Source organism: Venturia canescens, chromosome 7 (assembly GCF_019457755.1).
Source record: "Venturia canescens isolate UGA chromosome 7, ASM1945775v1, whole genome shotgun sequence".
Taxonomy (NCBI): domain Eukaryota; kingdom Metazoa; phylum Arthropoda; class Insecta; order Hymenoptera; family Ichneumonidae; genus Venturia; species Venturia canescens.
Genome location: NC_057427.1, coordinates 4,352,744 through 4,368,874, shown reverse-complemented (window position 1 = coordinate 4,368,874; position 16,131 = coordinate 4,352,744). Strand labels below are relative to the sequence as shown.

The window sequence follows — 16,131 nt, the reverse complement described above, 5'->3', positions numbered from 1 at the left end:
ATAACCTCTGTACCACCGTTTCGGGGAGAATCGAGTGTGCCCGCGTGGGGGTGCTCACGTGCTCGGTTGCTCGCGTCCCATTGTTAGCATTTGACTAGTAAAAACTATTCGTAATGCTGTACATAGCTGCGGTTATAGACCTCGCGTGCATTGCTTAGCGTGCAGCGTTTGCAACTCCGACTTATCTGCATGGAATCTTGCCTGCGCGACTTCGACGTGATACAGGAACTGCATCAAGCTCGGAACTGTGTCTAACTAACAAAATATATTGAGTAGATTTACAGACTTGTCCGTCTTCGCTTGCCGACAACCCCATGGCTTTAGGACCGTGCGTTAGGTGCTTTGCTTTGCGTTGCGTTGCTCGTATCTATGGTTGCATCTTAGCTCGCCTGCGAACACGCGCGCGTGCGAGCATACACACGACTCTCGAAGCTGCGTGTTACAGGCGTCACTAAACTGTTTCTGTTGCTGGCCCTTGTCCCCCCAATATTATTTTCGAATCGCCAAAATTTTTTCACGCCCAAATTTTGTGACGTTAATAACGTCGCGTGCGAAGACATCCCTATCGCCTTATACATTATATTTGAATCAAAAAAAGGGACTCTTAGAAATAAAAAAAAAAATTGTATATCCGTGACGAACGAATTGTTATTTTTTATTAAATTTTAACTAATATCGTTACGTTGTGTTGTGTCTTTTATCGATTCGCACCATTCTTTTATTTTGCAATTTAAGTGATCGATCTGCAGTTGCGCCAGTTGCTTCAATGAGAGTATAATTACTGTTAAAATTAGAATAACTGATAAAATTATAACCGCCATCAATTTTTATTAGTTTCTATTTTATTTGTTTATCGATTGATTGATTGAAAAAAATTAAGTCGTAGGGAAAATATCATTTTAGTCAATCAGGATAAAGTAGAATTCCATGTGTCGTATTGTGTGCCCCGTTTTCTCAATGCACTAGAATCTACAATACACAGCGTTGACCAACCGAACTAACGCTCACGCGCCGCGCTAGTCCTCACCGTCCTCACCCGACACCGGGGCGACCGGACGAGCCGAGCGGTGAGCGGTGAGTGAAGCAGTCAGCGTCAGCAGTGAAGTGAACGGAAGCGTGTTCGCTCGTCCCCCCCTCTCCGTTGGCTGGCCGAACGCGACTATCCCCACTCCACCGCTGCTGCGCTAGCTACTATGAAGCGAATTCTCCGGCCAGAGTCCAAGCGACCAAGCGAGTGAAACGTAAACACGTGATGAACGTAAACAAAGTGAACAAATTATGCAATATCCATTCAGAATTATTCAAATATATCACATTTTTGTACATCAATCGGTTGCCATAATGTTATCAATGCACAAACATGTATGGAACGAATCGGGAAAAAATTAAAATCATCCAGTAAAATTATACAATATATGATAATTATGCAGAAAGTGAGGGGCACCACCATAAAACGAATCCAATTTTTGCATAATAATCGAAATGTTTTCCGCTAGAAAGATTACTTGGTAGACGTTTTGATAAATTTAATTTAATTTGATTGTTTATTTTATTTTTTACATCTTGTGTACGCAATAAAGGAAAAGATCAAGTGGGAGTGTTTCAGGAAAGGAAATAAAAAAGAACGAGAACGAAAGGTGAAACCAAGTTCTGTACTCGATGATCAACAAAGTTGAGAACCTTCGTATCTTTTTTATCGACGATGTGGCGTCTCTCGACACACAGCTCATGCAGTTACTTGACTGATCGTTCACCACTCTCGAAGCTCATCGAGTTGCCTTTCTTATTGAAGTTCCGTTCCCTACTGTGCTAGGCCACGGGCCTAGGCGTAACATCAATTTTTCTACACTTCCCCGTTGCCAGTCTCGCTGTGATAACACACTTTACGAAGCATAGCACTTTATACTCCAAATATTTTTGTCGTCGATGTCAAAAATATTGTGGAGAAAGGTATCTCGCAATAATAATGCAAACTCCAGAAGGTTTATTAACTTTAATATAAAAGTTTATTTAACTCGATGACTTGAAAATATCTTTGGAGTAAAATGCTTCGTAAAGCGAGAGCGGCAATGGAAGTGTCTTAAAAAAATGAACGCTACGCCTAACTAGCGATTTTTTCAGACAATCTCCTCCACCCTTCCGTCAGTCACCTCAGTGAAATTGGCCGATTAATTTTAGATTTTTGTCGACACTGTAGAGTTGGCAATAGCGCGCAGCGCGCAGCAATGCGTTTGTGACTAGCTTTACAGAGGTTTCGTCAAGCATTCACACATTTCGTGCGCGCATTGTTTATACTAACCTCCCTCATACGAACTTTATTCCTACTGTATTTTAGAAAAATTTCGAAGCACATGAAAATATTTTTCCGTAAATACAATCGCCGGGTCACTTGGCCACCCAAGTGTGTTATTAATTATTTCTGAAACGAGACATTGATGAGAAAATGCAACAAGTCGAAGCTATTGGTGATTTACCGTAAGTTTAATCTGCTAATTCCATTGTTTTTCCTTTTTCTACTTTTCTAATAGAACAAATCTGTTAATCATCGACATTCTGATTATCGATCCGCTTATAAATAATGGAAAATTAGTTTTCAACCGCGTTCGATTAAATGTATTCTATTTATTTTGTCTACTGACATTCTCATCAAACATTGTTTCGAGCAAATTTTTTTATATGTTTTATTTATTTGGTTACTTGTTACTGCATATTCCTTTGATTTACGACGATTTTCAATTTTTATCGAACAAAAAATTCAAAGCTTTCCATTTGTGTCTTGATCAAATGAGTAATTCTACGTACGTTCGTATTTAACATTTAAAAATAAAAAAATTATCCATTTTACAAGCATATAAACAAGCAATTCATAGAAGTGCTGCAAGTACGGGACAAGCTTGATCAATATTTTTACGAGATTTTTTGAGTTAAATTGACATTTTAGAGGTTAGGTCTTATGAGTGCTTGATCGTTGTCTCTCTCGCACACTTTCCACTTGAACCGTCCCGCCCGGTTCTTTTTGAACAAAACTCAACGAACGAATCCGAGACCACGACATACCACGTGACTCAAGGATACCATGAAACGGCTAGATCATAAAAATTTCCAGCACAAGAATTCCTTTCATATTTCGACTATTATGACAGAAAATTAAAACTGTTCGCATTATAAAATTTTATTATTTGGATGGACTGGAGTTCATCGTTGACTTTAGGTTATTGGCAGTTTAGCGAACGCGAGAAAAACTCATTGCGCGCGCTTTTCAAGGATATTCGAAATCACGACGTACGAAACTTTTTAAAAATTGATAAAAGAACAATTGTGAAAGTAGAATTAATTATAATAAATTTAAATCGATAAATAATAATAAATTTTAGTTCCTTGCTATTGGTACTTGTGCTGGGAAATTTTGAATCGAATAGCTTTGAGAGTACCCAATAAGTGAAAAAAATGGGGAAGATGTCTCGTACAGATTATATTTTTATCAATCGTCATAAATGTTTTTTTTAATTTCCAAATCTCTTAGCTCCTGCAAGGGTCTGTGGTCTGTAATATGCGGTACAACAAGTCGCTGCGACAAAGCTCTTGTAGTTGACGAAATCAAAAATGCGACTCAACTACTGAAAGAAGGCATCAATTTCTTCAAAAGCTACACCGAAGCATCACTCCAAAAAGTATACAAAACCAATCCCCCGGCCCGGATGTATGATCTCATTGGAAAATTAGCACCTGTTTTGGTAATTCAAACTCATTATGTAAAACTGCCAAAAGTCTAATCTCGATAATATAGTTCATATATGAGAATTCTTTGAATGGCATCTTGAACGAGTATCCGTGCATATTTTGGATCAAATATCAGGATAGCATAGAATATATTAAAATCATTTTGAATATTTGTAACTCGAATCTTATTTTTTCATAGAACTTGGATGCTACGATAGCCTGGGATCTGGTATGCAACTTCATGCTCTACGAGTACAGAAATTGTGCGGAAACATTTGCTACACAATTAGCAGACTTGACGTCGATGAGGAATTTGATCGAAGACATATGGAGTTTTTATTATTTCGAGAGAATAACACTAATAAAATGCTTGAAATTAATGAGCGAATATCGCGACGAGAAGCATCCGCACAGCAAGGAATTTAATAAGTTTTTCACACAATTATCATCGGATAATTTATTGAAATCGGTTCGTAAGCAGATCGAGAGTTTGAAATTCATAAACCCGCCTAGTCGCGTGAGTTCCTTCAGTGAAAACCATCTTCGTCGTTTGTACAATAATAGTTTGGTGGAAATGCGTGAATTGTTTCACGTTTTGACGATCCTTCTTGAAGATAAGCTTCCGAACGCGAGCGAATTCGAAGCTATATACGGGAGCACATGCGGCGAGCCAAGACGTCTCGTCAGTGCGATGAGTCACGAGGACAAAAAATTAGTAGCAAAAAAATTGGAGGAAATACGACATTGTAAAATGGCTCTGCTTGTTGTCAGCCTGGACGTAACGAAGCACGAGGATATGCCGGAATTAATCTTGCAACTTCGGAGCAGCATGCAAGATACCCTCGAACACAAATGTCTCAGAGACAGTACTTCGCAAAATGGACCTTTCTTACTGGCATGGATGCTGGCCAATTACGCCATCGAACCCGACAATGCTGAAATTCTCAATCAATTCCGACCCTTCGGCATTAAAGCTATTCAACTCGATGTTTTTAATCAATTGCAATCTTTGATGGACGCAGAGATGATACGCGAAGATACAAAATACGCGCGTGTTGTGCGTAAAAGCGTTTACAATCTCTTGACTCTGTTGTGCTCATTCGTAGATGACGTTAGAATCAGCAGTTTTAGCGGCATATTCGAAGCGGTTGGCTCCACCCTCAGATATCCCGAAATCGCTGATTTATTCTGGAACGACATGGCTCAGGAAACTGGATTGTGGCCCTATTATGATCGTGCTGTTGCACTATTCCCACATAAATTCGAGCCTCTAACTCTCATTGCTACTGGACTCGCCAGCGCTTCCAAATCCAGTGCTGAAAAGGTATTTGCATTTTTTTCCTTGTTCAAGCGTTAAGACAATAAACTTTAAGTTAAGACACTGTGTTAATCGAGTTATATTATTTCCCAGATTGCTGACGCTTTAGATCGATTGGAAACGGTGACGTTGGAGGTGCCGAGAAACCGAGGCCACAGCATGAATAACAGCGGGAATGTTGGCTCAATTCGTCAACCATATAGACCGTACGAACGTGAGTGTACGATGCATCGAAACAATTTTATGATTGAAGGGGATTGCAAGCGCATATCGGTGGAAGTGACATCATCAGATACGGAGATCGTAAGGTGGCAAAAGAGATCGCGTTACGGAGATGCTTTTCACCACAAAATCGAGCAATTACTGTCCCAAGCTGGAGGAGGATTAACGAATGTCAGTGAATTCGATACGTCTTTACCGGAGCACGTTTACCAAGGCTTTTGTTTACTGGTCGAATTGCTCGGGGCCGATCTCGATATAACACCAGGCATGGTAATACCTACGGAAATGAGTCTCGAGATAATTAATCGTTTCTCATACCCGGTGTTGCCTTTGAAGATCTACAACGTGGTTGCTTCGTGTTGCCGCGTCACTTCGAAGCTCGTACTAAAATACCCCGAAGAAATATTATCGCGAATGCGAGTGGGCGTTTATCCACGTTTCAACGATACTTTTCAAAATACGAAAGATTTAGCAAGTGCAGTTTCGTTTGACGGTGGTCTCATCGCTTCCTGGCTCTCCGGTATCGAGAGTATAGAGCATCGTTACACGATACTCAGTACGTATCTCGATACATTGTGGAATTATCTCGTAATGAGATACAGCAAAGAAACTATGTACAACGTCGAGATCCCGGGAATGGTTTTTCTCCTCCAAGCTGTCTTGCCGAAATTGGATTCGTGGTATTTCGCTTCCGAAGGAGAAAGAATTGATCTGTGGTTCAAAAGCATGTCCTGCCTCCATCGTGCCCTAGACTCGAATTTGCCGAAGGGTGAGCCTAGAAAGGAGCTGCAGCTCGTCGTTGCCTACAGCCTTTTGTATCTGGAGCCGCGTCACGCGCTTCTGAAACTCGTTAGAACCGGAGAACGTAATTTACAGTGTAAAATGATGGAAGAAACCGATTGGCTGAGCGGAAAAGGCTTCAGGGTCATAAGGAGCGTACAATACGCGCTGTCGTTGGTAAACCGTTTACTCATGTTCCGACACAGCTTGGGTCTTGGACACGACGAGAGATCGCCACTGGAGATCGATCTTTATGCCTCGCCGTGTGTACCAAACGGTTTATTGATCGTACCGACGATAGTCAATTATCTCTACCTCTCGTTCAGTCCTGCATTGCAAGCGATGGCTGTAAGATTGTTGAAAAAATTTGCTCAAGGATTTTCCATGTCGCTGCTCGTTTGTATGGGTATGGATGGTACAGCGATACGCGAAACCTTTGCTTCCCGTCTCATGTCACCAACATGTTCGGCCGAAGTTAAGGTCGCTATTCTTGATCTCGTGGCCGTATGTCTCGAACGTCAACCAGGATTGACCGAAGCCCTCTTCAATATAATGCACCAGGCGGAGAGACGGAGAATTTTTCCACGCCCGGCCGATGAGTTTCTCACCGAAGGATGCAGCCGCTTTATCGAACTTTACCTCAACCGCATCGACGAGGAAGATAAAATAGTCGAAGACAGCCTTTACGACAGTACGATGAATCTTTTACACGCAATGTGGTACAATCGTAACGAGATACTCGTCAATTACTTCCGGAAACGTGAGAGATTTTGGAGCCAATTTTTTGCTCCTCTAATGAGACCGCTCGTCCCTCGCGCACGAGGCTATGCGTATCTCATCGATATAATAACGTTGGAAATCTTCGAAACGTCACCACCATCCATGCAGGAGAATGATTTTGCTGTGAATCTTGAAAAATTACTGCTCAAAGGTGACCATTGGCAGAGAATAACGAAATACATTCTCGTCAACCCTGGCGATTCGGTGAATGAGGAACGCTCGAAGGAAGAAATCGAAACACCCCTTTACGAGGCGAATATCGAAGCGTGGTACAATTTCATCGTAACCCTGACGGATCCGAGGATAAGCAACGATCTTGTACATCGGATCGATCCAACTAAAATACGTGACATGACCAGACTCACTCTGGACTCACTATCAGCGCGGATTAAGAAAACCGTTGTAGAAATTGTCGATGCAAGAATAACGATGCTGCTCGCATCTCTCGCTCTCCGTTGCGTCACAACGTGGAGAAACGATTGCGTCCAATCCAGCTCACAATTCGTCGAACAAATCGTTCAACTGATGCAAGACATGATACACTCGTATGGAGCCTACGGTTTCGCCCTCAGACGCACTCTTCTGGCGCTCATTCTTGGCTGTATTCAACTGGTCAAGTCCACGATCGCTAGTGATAACGCAAGCCTCGAATATCTCCTGGCACAGGCTTGTAATCTTTCCTCTATCGAGTTACACAAACTCGAGAATATTGCACGTTCGAGGAAAAACGATACAATTTACGACGACGATCAGGCCATGGAGGTGACCACTGACAATCAAAATCTCGATAAGCCTGAAGAAAGTTTTTCCAAATCTCGAAAATCTCAGCAAAACGATATCGAATGCATACCCGGAACCCTTGCGATAAGTATGGTCACGCAATTGTTGAGATGCAACGTTGACTCGAATGTCAGAAATTCAAGCAGATTCGGGCGTAGATCAAGTTGTTTCCAATTACGTCAACTTATACCTCAACTGATGAGCTATCTCGGTGGAACTGTTCAAACGTATCGTTGCCTCACGTTCAGCAAAGCTGCCCTCGAGTTTCTTGGAACTGTTGCGAGATCGCCTTACTACAATCCATCGCCCAGCCCGATCGACGACGAGGAATCTATCGCTAAACTTTGGCTCGCTCTCATACCGCCGAATTGCTTGCGCAACAGTATACTCGATTCCCTCTACGATGTGAGTTTTTCGAATTATTGATCCACCACAACTCATGTAGCAATACTAATTTGAAAAAAAATCCCGACGATTGTTGAAACGCTAGAAAAATTAAAAATAAAAATTTCTGGGATTTTCAGGATTCAACGAATCAGGGCACGTGGCGTTGTCGTGATTGGTGGTCGGTGTACACCCTCGGTCTGGAGATGGTCACAGGTCTGGTAAATGGTGTTGACGATCCGAACGGAGATTTGATGCCCACTTGCCCCGCACATGTCAACTCGATTCTATTGTTTCTTGGTTCTCACGAGAATTATTTGTTGGAATCGGCGACTCTCCTGAGACACACCGCAGACCCCCTGGCCATGGATCTGGTACAATCGCTTGTAGCTCTCATTTCAACGGTCAGCGTACGTTCAAACTTATGGGGCTCGTTGCAACCGAGCGTTTGCGACAGTTTGATGGTAAAATAATTTTTCTCTCATTTACGAATTTTGTAAATTCCTATGAATCAAAGCCATTTTTGACATGAATTCATTCGTACAGAAATGCATGTACCTGGTGTACGACAGCACGGTCAATTTGCTTCTACGTCCGAGGATTTTGAAGTTCATCATCGACGGTGTAAGCGTGGAAAGTGCGGAGGAACTGCAATCTTGCGACGACAAGGTTTTGAGCGTGGAACTCAAGCTGCTGGTGAATAAGCTGATCGTTGTAAATTGGTGGTGCGCCCAATGTTTCGTGAGATTTTCACCTCGGCTGAACGCCCTCGTGGACACGATATACGCGCAAGATTTCTGGTACACTCCGCTCGCCGAAATGAATTTTGGACCACCGCAGATGTCGATGAATTCAGCGCCTCGTTTGACTTACGGTACAATTATAAGCTCGACGCAGTTATTTACGCAGGCTTTGTACTCGCGATCTACGGCAAACAACACACCTGCAATAATCGGCGGTGGTACGGGACGGAGATCGAATTCCAGTACGGACAACATGGACTCGGCGAAACGGGAATGGGAACGCGCAGCACCCGATAATTCCCGGAGGATACACACCAAAGATCTTCGTAGAATATTACAAATTGGAAGACCCTCGACGTCGAGTTGCGAATTTTCGAGTTATGTGACCGGTCACGATGTGACTGTTCCACTGCTCGGTAACCCACGGCTATTGAGACGACCTTACGATCCTCTGATTTGCGAAAATACGATATTATCAAGAACAACACAGTTCGGTCATCATGGATCGAGGCACGTGTCAAAACCGAGCGGACAGACACAAACTATCGGTACATCCAACAGCGGGTTGAACGTAAGCTCCATGGGAAGTAGGAACGAACGACCGGAAACAAATCCTTGGTTCGCTTCGATGAACGAGAACAACGCTAGATTAGCACTCGAGGTTAATCTCGTACTTGTACTCTGCCAAACCCTCGAGGGCGTCAAGAGCCCGAGACTCGCGTTGAGAGATCGACAACTCATAGCTCGTGAGACCGCCAATGAAATCGTTGTCTTTTTCGATTTCCTCGAACAACGTGGCGACGGTTTTGAAGAAGAAACGGCTTTAGAGGGTGCACTCGTAGGTAGTGGCTTCCAGGCAAACTTCGATGATAACGTTAGAATGGTCAAAGTTAAGAGACAATCTCTGGCGGAATTCAATGCTAGATTGACGCCTGGCAGCACAATCACCAAGATACCCGTTGGTCTATTAAATCACAATACCAACGATTCCACACCGGCCGGAGTCTCCTTGGAAACTCGTCTCGACGAAGATGTCATCACTACCGGAGCTTTCGCCAATAGTGCTAATAATAATATCCACTTTTTACCCTTACTTGGCAAACTACTAAAGTCGATGCTCGAGTCCTTGGACTCTGCCCAGTACAGCTGAACATTTTTCAAAGACAAAATAACCATCGACCGCGAAGAAGTTTTAACACTTTTAGTTTTCGGATATTACACCTTGGAGGGAAAAAAATGCATACATTTTCCGGAAGCTCCTGCAGTCCTGTTCAAAATCGAGTAGAAAAATTTCTCACCCAACTGATACGCCATCGAAATACCACTATCAAACTGGTTTGACCAGAAAAATCGAACCGAACGAGACGATGTTTCTGTTAAAACAAAACCAAAAACTCGTAACTTTTTTATATTGTAAATGAATTTGTTTTCGTCCGGTTCTATGGAAGACTCAAAGAATGAAAAAATTGTGGAAGTTAAAAAAATGTATGTGAATTTGACGAAAAAGGTGCGGATGTCATCGAAGATTATTCGTGAACGTGATAAAAAAAAAAGGCACTCCATCTGGCAATTCATCTATCGCCATATTTGAAAGGAATTAATAGAAAAACATGGAATAAAAAAGAAGTTTAGTTATTAATATAATGACCTGTTTTCTTTCTTTCTTCCTGTCTCCCTCTCTTTCTCATCTTTTCTTCATTTACCATACAGTATAAAAATATAATTCGAGGTGCTAGATAATATTATGCCTTACATCGTTATTCGCGACGGTGAATGTGGACGTGCTGAAGTTGTGAGAGATCGTAAATGATGTTTTTGTCGTGATACATCGGCTTTTAGTTGCTTTTCCTTTTTCTTTAAAATATCATAGCGAGGATCGGAGGTAGAATTATAGCGCGTCCGTGTGTGTGATCTATCCGGAAAGTTAGATGAACGAAAATTCAGATAAGTACGGCGGCGCTAAGGCGGCAAATTGGATAAAATGGTTTCGGGCGACGGTGAATAACTATGGCGAGGTGTATCGTGGCTGTGATTTGTTGATACTCCATCAACGTTTTTTCGATTTGTTGGGTTGCTCGAACTGATCGTTCCAGCAGTCGACTCGGTTGTTTTTGTTTCAGAAACTGAGGTAACCGAGGAGGACGAGACAAGCGGACTCGAGCTCGTCGTCGATGAAAGGTTTCCGCTTGTTGTACCACCGGCTGTACTCGTCGTTGTTGTCGTCGTCGTTCCCGTCGACATACTCATATTATTCAAATCGCCAAGTGATTCATCGGTCGTTACACCGTCCCAGGTATCCAATGATTTCACTTCCTCGCTTTGATTATTCGACAGTGTATTTACCGAACTACGTTGTCGTTTTGCATCACCGTATAGCAAACAATTCACGTTCGGTGAGCTACTGCGATCGCGCACGCCTTCTTGTTCCTCCAGGAAACGATCCATGTAATCCCTGCTTGCCCAGTAGCAATGAAACAAGAAAAAAAGGGATACAAATCTACTTGAGGGAATATTGATTGTTGAGGAAAATCTCCATAGCTCGAAAAATAAATATATTTTATGAAGTTTCAAATATTGAACGTTGTGGTCTTACGTGATGCCAGGATGAAGAGCATATTTTTTCTTCTCCATTCGCGCCTTGTATGTGAATATATCGTGCCTCTCGGTTTTCTTCCACAGGTAGTAAAATTGTACGAGCTCACCGACCGATCTCGTCCGGACCTGAAAAATATTCAATCACTACTTCAACTTCCATTATTAAACTTCACGGCGACAGTGTTACACGATTTAATACATTTTTTTCTGTTTTGTCGCCTGGCGAACAAAGTTCCATTTCACTAAAATGTTTATTTTATAATTTGGGAGAAAATTTTGACGAGAAATTTTCACTAATCAATCGCTCGAGTGATTTTCAATTTTATGATTATACCTTACGAAAGATAATACGATATGAATGGGTTTTGATATCAAAATTTTTTAAACTGATCAAACGATTTTATGGTTGACACGATCGACAATAATACTGAAATGCAAATATTGAGTTTTCATGGTAAGTGGAAAAGAGACAACAAGAATAGTCCGTGGGTTCATCGCAAACGAGCTCGATCTGCTTTTTTTTATTATCAAACCATAGATGTTAGCATACGAGCAATAAAAAAATAAAGGTATTCACAGTCTGTACCTTGTTTCTCTGTATGAGATGAAAATCCTTGCCGTAAGTGCGTAAACCAGATTCAAAATTGTGACATTCTTCCTCGGACCAGAGGCTAATGGCATCGGTAGGAGGAAGTACATTCATTCTTCGTCTTCGGAGTGCCTCCTCAAGATTATAACCGCACTGTAACAAGAGGTAGAGGGCTTGTTCGTCATCCCTAATGTGTCCACCGGTTGGTAGAGTATTCGTGGTACTTTTGACATTCGACAATTGAGCACGTTCGAGAAACTCTTCGACTTCTTGTTTCGACATAAAACAAGGATTCCAAAGAATTTTATCCTCGTTCTCGTAAGGCAATGCATCGTCGTATTTGCATAGACCTTCGGGTATCGTAGCTTGATAATCGCTCCCGACCATTATCGTTTTTTTCCATTCCTCCTCGTCGGGACTGTAATCGCAATCGTCGTCCTCCTCTTCGCTTTGAGGTCGGGAGACGCTTCTCAACAGTCTCGAGGAACCGCCACCTCCACCACCACCGCCACCTCCACCCCCGCCTCCGACACCTCCGCCACCGCCACTTCCACCACCTGCGGCACCGCCGCCGCTCCCGCCATCACCCCCGTCACCTCCACCCGTACTACCATTGCCGCCACTACCCGCACCGTCGCCACCCTCCCCACTAGCTGCGTCGGCTCCACTTCGCGAAGATGAATTTTCATTATTGCTCGTCGTACCATCGTTCACTCGAGACCGTACGTCGTTATCCTCTCCGAGATTATCATCGAGCATTTCCCCACGATTACTCAAGCCCGAATCAACCACTCTGCGAGAATCGTCAATGTTTTCACGGGTCGCATCGTCCCCCGCATTATCACCCGCGATGCACATACGTTTAGCGTCCATTTTGATCATTTCCAAATAAAATTCCCTCAAGCTCAACTGCTTGAACATCTTGTCACCTGCCAACTTTGGCTTAACACCATTGCCATCATCGTCCTCTTCTTCATCTTCGTCCTCCACCTCTTCCTCGTCTTCATCCTCTTCTTCTTCCTCTTCGTACTCATCGCCTAAATTTTCATCCTTCCCTAACGACTCCGGGCCCTCTTCGTCCTGCATCATATTCATCTGGTCGGAACTCTCAGAGTTCTCCGCTGAGCGCTGACTGTATCCGTACTTGGCCAGCAATTCCTTCAATGGCATGTCACCTTCCTGCAAGATTTCTAATTATATTTCTGTTTTTCTTTATGCTTGAAATCATAATGTATTTTCCCTAATGGAAGTAAATCCAAAACTACTGAAGATAGAAAATTTTTATTTTTACTACTTTTGGAGAAATTCTTCGGTAATATTCAAAGAAATATTCAAAAGCCAAAGCTCAGATTGTTCCGTTTCTTGTAGGCAGAGACTAACAGCTGGAGCTCAGTTTTAAATTCTCATTCAACTACCTTCTTTTCAATTTATTGCAAAATTTAATTCCATGGTGAAGTTGAAATTTCCATTTCAGCATCGAATATATATGAAAATATATATTCGTTTGATGCACAGCCAATTGGAATCAAACTCATAACTGCGATATATAAGATGTTCACACTGTCTGTTATTCATGCAAAAAAAGATTAATCAACCATATATAATAAGTTTTACCTTTTGCAAATTAGATAATTCGTTGTGGGAGTCTTCGCTACCTTCCAGTGCTTCTTCTTCATCCAAGGTACGCTCATCGTCAAAGTCATTTATCATCATTTCTGTAGCCGAACCCATTCTGTAATTTCTATCTGACCTGCAAAACAATTAAAAACCATGTTATCATAACTTCCCCGACCATGCTAATCATTCTGTGTTGTTCATGTTTACACAACTAGACGACTCTAAGCTACTTGGTCTGCTTACATGATTTTTGCAATAATCCTACTCTCATGTCACACTAAAAATGATGAATTTTAGGAAAAGCTGCAATCCTCGAATACAGGCAGAATATATATTCAACGAGTGAATGAAACAACGTTTACGAGTAGGAAATTTTTTAATCATTTAAAGAACTCGCAACCGAAGATCGGTTGTTGCAACGATACAAGACGAAAATCGATCACAAACATTGTTAAGCACTCGCACATTTAAGGCCTAGTTAAAAAAATAACATATATTTTTTCCCGCCCGCAACACTCAATCTTCAAGAACGCTATTCAACTCGTCAAAAAATATATCGAATAAAAACAGTTTTCATTATTGTTACGATCGGAATAACCTCTAAATTTTGGAGCTTCGTACGACTAGAGCCGGAATCGCATTGTACGAAAAATGTAGCGTCTGACAATGCAAACTCCTCCGTTGACGCTTAAAATGCACCGAGATTAAATGTTTGGGTAAAGTACAGTGGTTGCTCGCTAGTGTTTGCGGTGGCAGGAACCGCTGATGAGACAGCTATAGACCGGGATGCTGCATTTACGGCAAATAAAAAGATCCTCGATTCGATTCTACCAGTAGCTCGTAGCGCCCTCAGCGGCCGTTCTACTGGTTTAACGTTTTCCGTCATTCGCATTGTCCCCGCCATGGCCGACCGCTACGGGCGTAGATTTACAATTATTGTTACCATCCATACCATCCATTGGACTTTCCGATTAAGCTAAGATTCATAACTTTATAGCTTTTAGTAAAATAAAATTCACCTCGAAGTGATTAAAAAGTTGAATTGAATTTGTCTTCTAGAATATTCAAAACAAGAACTCAGCTCCATCAGGTCTTTGGAAAATGGATGTCTTGCAATTATAAGATGAAAATTTTACTCCAAATCATGTTTTTTGGAAATAACCATATATCACAAAAGTTTTACAACCAATCAGGACAGTACTTGGACCCAAGGATCTCAAATTTTTAAATTTGGGTTGAAACTAAATAAAAATCTTGGAATGCCCCAAGAAAAGTGCCTCAATAGTAGAAATATTTGATGTGACGTAACTGGTCAAAGTTGACCTAATTATTTGGCATCTTTTTTAAATGTTTTTCATTTTGCTGTGAAGTATAATAAATCTTTTGGATACTCCTGAACGCAATTCTTTTCCCCATTGAGTGAATATTCCCGTATTTGAATCCCATTGATTCAAATAGATTTTATCGAGTATTTTCTTAATCATCGAGCAGCATCATTCTGTTTGATATCAATTCAGATTTCTATATTTTCTTAATCACCGAGCAGCATTATTCTGTTTGATATCAATTCAGATTTCTACGATTCATTCTCATGTAGTGTTCATTATTATTCTAATTTCTCAATTGGAAAAAAATCTTATAATACATTAAAACATACAGACTCAAAATTCTGGCATAACTAGAATGAATGCTTACAGCACAGACAGAAATGCATATTGTTTACGGTATAACATATTTCAATAAAAATGAAAATACACACAGCAATAAATGTTGAGCAGCAAAATAAGTTTGAACATTTTTTTAAGAGTTACAATATATACAGACTTTTGGGACATCAAAACGTGGAAGACTAAACGAGCGGAATACCACCTGTAAAATTTGAATCCCAACACTTACTCCGAAATTAGAAGTACTAGTAGTACCTTCGGGAGCATCCAATTTTGTCTGACTTTCTTCGGGAAAAAGTTCTACCAACGACTCCATCCATTCCCACATTGCCGCTTGTACTTGTTCTTCCTCGTTTATCCTGCAACATTTTGTTTTCTTTCTTCTCCTTTTTTTTCCACTTCGGTAAGAGCAATTGTTGCACACCACTCGTTATTACAGAAGTCAAAACCAATGGAAAGGCCGTTTTTTAATTACAGTTTTTTTAATTCTGTCACTCACAATAGGCAAAAACAGAACAAAATTTATACACACGATACTGATTTTTTGAGTACAAGAAAATGAAGTGACTAAATGCCACAGAAAAAAGACAGTAAAGTCGAATCGTGTCAGAATAAAAAATATATATAAAGTATTATTTATCGATAACTTCGATGTCGGCCACTCTCTTCGTACAGCAGCGCGGTAAACTGATACATCATTTAAGAACTACTCAATTTTTCGTCGTGAACACTATTCCACAGTGTAACCAAGTTCGATACAGTAAGACAACAACGGAAGCACAATTTTATATCAACTATTTAGTGCAAATATCGTACAGTATTTATATTTTCGAGAGCTGATTATGGAGAACCCGAGATCAATTATTCTTGAAAGATTTGAGACCACGACGTGCACATAAGGAGCGAAACAAAAATCACCGTGGGAATTGAACGGTA

The 16,131-nt window shown here is 41.3% G+C and overlaps 2 protein-coding genes across 5 annotated transcripts; one reads left to right on the top strand and one right to left on the bottom strand.

Annotated features, from left to right (window-relative positions):
• The first annotated feature begins 2,264 nt into the window (after positions 1-2,264).
• On the top strand, positions 2,265-10,371 carry Nup188 (nuclear pore complex protein Nup188). Its single transcript, XM_043424284.1, has 6 exons — positions 2,265-2,475; positions 3,524-3,734; positions 3,920-5,044; positions 5,132-8,005; positions 8,125-8,448; positions 8,531-10,371. Exons 1-6 carry the CDS (start codon positions 2,444-2,446, stop codon positions 9,875-9,877), a joined length of 5,913 nt encoding a protein of 1,970 aa, XP_043280219.1. The 5' UTR covers positions 2,265-2,443; the 3' UTR covers positions 9,878-10,371.
• On the bottom strand, positions 10,360-16,065 carry LOC122413736 (mesoderm induction early response protein 1). 4 transcript variants are annotated; one of them, XM_043424292.1, is made up of 5 exons: positions 15,425-16,065; positions 13,526-13,661; positions 11,909-13,090; positions 11,321-11,448; positions 10,360-11,179 (listed from the first exon to the last, which is right to left on the bottom strand). In XM_043424292.1, exons 1-5 carry the CDS (start codon positions 15,460-15,462, stop codon positions 10,687-10,689), a joined length of 1,977 nt encoding a protein of 658 aa, XP_043280227.1. In that variant the 5' UTR covers positions 15,463-16,065; the 3' UTR covers positions 10,360-10,686. The 4 variants fall into 4 exon arrangements, with proteins under 4 accessions (XP_043280227.1, XP_043280226.1, XP_043280230.1 ...); XM_043424291.1 differs by having other exon boundaries at positions 15,451-16,065; XM_043424295.1 differs by lacking the exon at positions 15,425-16,065 and adding an exon at positions 14,127-15,349.
• Between the last annotated feature and the right edge of the window lie 66 nt (positions 16,066-16,131).

Excerpts from the sequence above, each read along its gene's own strand:
- Nup188 (XM_043424284.1), top strand. The coding sequence starts at position 2,444 with ATGCAACAAGTCGAAGCTATTGGTGATTTACC. Across the intron at positions 3,735-3,919 it reads GAAAATTAGCACCTGTTTTG|AACTTGGATGCTACGATAGC; the intron begins GTAATTCAAACT and ends ATTTTTTCATAG. Across the intron at positions 8,006-8,124 it reads TACTCGATTCCCTCTACGAT|GATTCAACGAATCAGGGCAC; the intron begins GTGAGTTTTTCG and ends TGGGATTTTCAG.
- LOC122413736 (XM_043424291.1), bottom strand. The coding sequence starts at position 15,563 with ATGTTGCAGGATAAACGAGGAAGAACAAGTACAAGCGGCAATGTGGGA. Across the intron at positions 11,449-11,908 it reads ATCTCATACAGAGAAACAAG|GTCCGGACGAGATCGGTCGG; the intron begins GTACAGACTGTG and ends AATATTTTTCAG. Across the intron at positions 11,180-11,320 it reads GCTCTTCATCCTGGCATCAC|GGATTACATGGATCGTTTCC; the intron begins GTAAGACCACAA and ends CTGGGCAAGCAG.